This window comes from Poecilia formosa, unplaced genomic scaffold, assembly GCF_000485575.1.
Source record: "Poecilia formosa unplaced genomic scaffold, Poecilia_formosa-5.1.2 Scaffold628, whole genome shotgun sequence".
Lineage (NCBI taxonomy): Eukaryota > Metazoa > Chordata > Actinopteri > Cyprinodontiformes > Poeciliidae > Poecilia > Poecilia formosa.
Window position 1 is genome coordinate 78,865 of NW_006800567.1, and position 1,702 is coordinate 80,566.

The 1,702-nt window shown below is 46.6% G+C and overlaps 1 protein-coding gene across 1 annotated transcript in view; it reads left to right on the plus strand.

Annotated features, from left to right (window-relative positions):
• Positions 1-1,702, plus strand: part of myo6a (myosin VIa) — a 33,515-nt gene that overhangs the window by 13,770 nt on the left and 18,043 nt on the right. The window contains exon 12 of the mRNA XM_007541757.2: positions 740-884. Coding sequence (XP_007541819.1) covers positions 740-884 — 145 coding nt within the window. The remainder of the gene's footprint in view (positions 1-739; positions 885-1,702) is intronic.

Sequence of the window (1,702 nt, forward strand, 5' to 3'; positions counted from 1 at the left end):
TGGTTCCTCTGGTTCTTTGGTTCCTCTGGTTCCTTTGGTTCCCCCTGTTCCTCTGGTTCCTCTGGTTCTTTGGTTCCTTTGGTTCCCCCGGTTCCTCTGGTTCTTTGGTTCCTCTGGTTCCCCTGGTTCCTTATGAGGTTAGGGCTAGGTTCAAACTCCATTCATTCATCTTTAGCTACAGAAAAACACCAAGGCCCCAAATTAACAAAAGCAATCTGACCAATAAGACTTGGTCTTCGGCCTGCCCTTTGACCCACACAGACTCACACTGATGAATGCTACGTACAAGATGCTTTGGTACAAAAGATCTTTTTTTTTCTACACAGTTTTGTTAATAGTAAAGAGGGTTGGATAATAAAACATACAATAACTATTATTTTCTTTTTTTATTTAAAGTAAAATCTCATGGTACTCACAGCGCACAGCAGGAGGCGCTGCAGCAACAATCAAACTGTCAGTCACTGTGGGTAAATGACGATTAACCATAGCTGCCATGGTAAATCATTACTAACTATTGTGAGTACTCCCTAACATTAGTGTGATCAGACAGCATGTAATCATATATACATTTATGTGTTATTGTCATAACGGGATAATTCATGTCCGTTTCAAGCAGCACCAGGTGTTGCTCTGTGAAGCAGCTCCCAGCCTCAGGTCGGTGACCCCTGCTCCCCGACAGGCTCCACTTTAACCGGAGCAACAGCAAAACCAATGATTTGCCCTCCTCCTTGTCTTGCAGGCGGCTGCACCATCAGGAACCAGTCGGGCCAGACGCTGCAGCACTGCGCTGAGCTGCTGGGCCTGGAGCAAGACGACCTCAGGGTCAGCCTCACCACCAGGGTCATGCTCACGTCAGCAGGGGGTGCCAAGGGGACGGCTATCAAGTAAGAGCTGCTGCTCACCACACACACCTTTGCATTGCTATCTTTGTGGGGACTTTCCATTGACTTCCATTAATTTCTACAGCCTAATCCTTACCCTAAACCCTATCCTAACTCTAACCAAAACTCAATTCACACCGTAATCCTATAGCTGACCCCTGACCCAAAAACAGGGTTTCCCCTTGTGGAGACCAGGCTTCGGTCCCACAAGTAGCAGTGGGTCCCCACAATGTTTGTATCAGGAAAATGGTCCCCACAAGGTATTACAAACAAATGCACACACACACACTCCACAGTTTTCAGTTTCCACTAGTGAACAGCTGCCAGGTTCTGCTCTGCTGGTCCGGCCCAGAAAGTGTGTAAGATGTTGTTAGAAGTCAATCAGAACCAAACAGTTGAACTGACTGCTGGTGAGCAGAACCATCCAGAACACAAGCTAATGACCCATTAGCTGTATAAAGCTCAGGCTGCTGGAACCGGGCCTGCTGGACCTGACTGAGGTTCTGACCTGTTCTGAAGAACTGGCCGGCTGCTCATACTGGCCCTAACCTCCGCAGACCGGGCCGCTACAAAATCGGCACATTATTGTAGAGTGGAAGCCATCTGGCATCAGTAGTGCTGCTCAGATTAGCATAAACATTAGCATCGTATGATACAGAAATCTGAAACTGTTTCAATCTCTTAAGTAATTTTCTTTCTCTCACATCGTTTGATTTTGTTTAAATAAAATGCCTTCAAGGGAAGCAGCATTCTAGCTGTGCTACCTATGTTAGCTGTGCTACCTATGTTAGCTGTGCTACCTATGTTAGCTGTGCTACCTA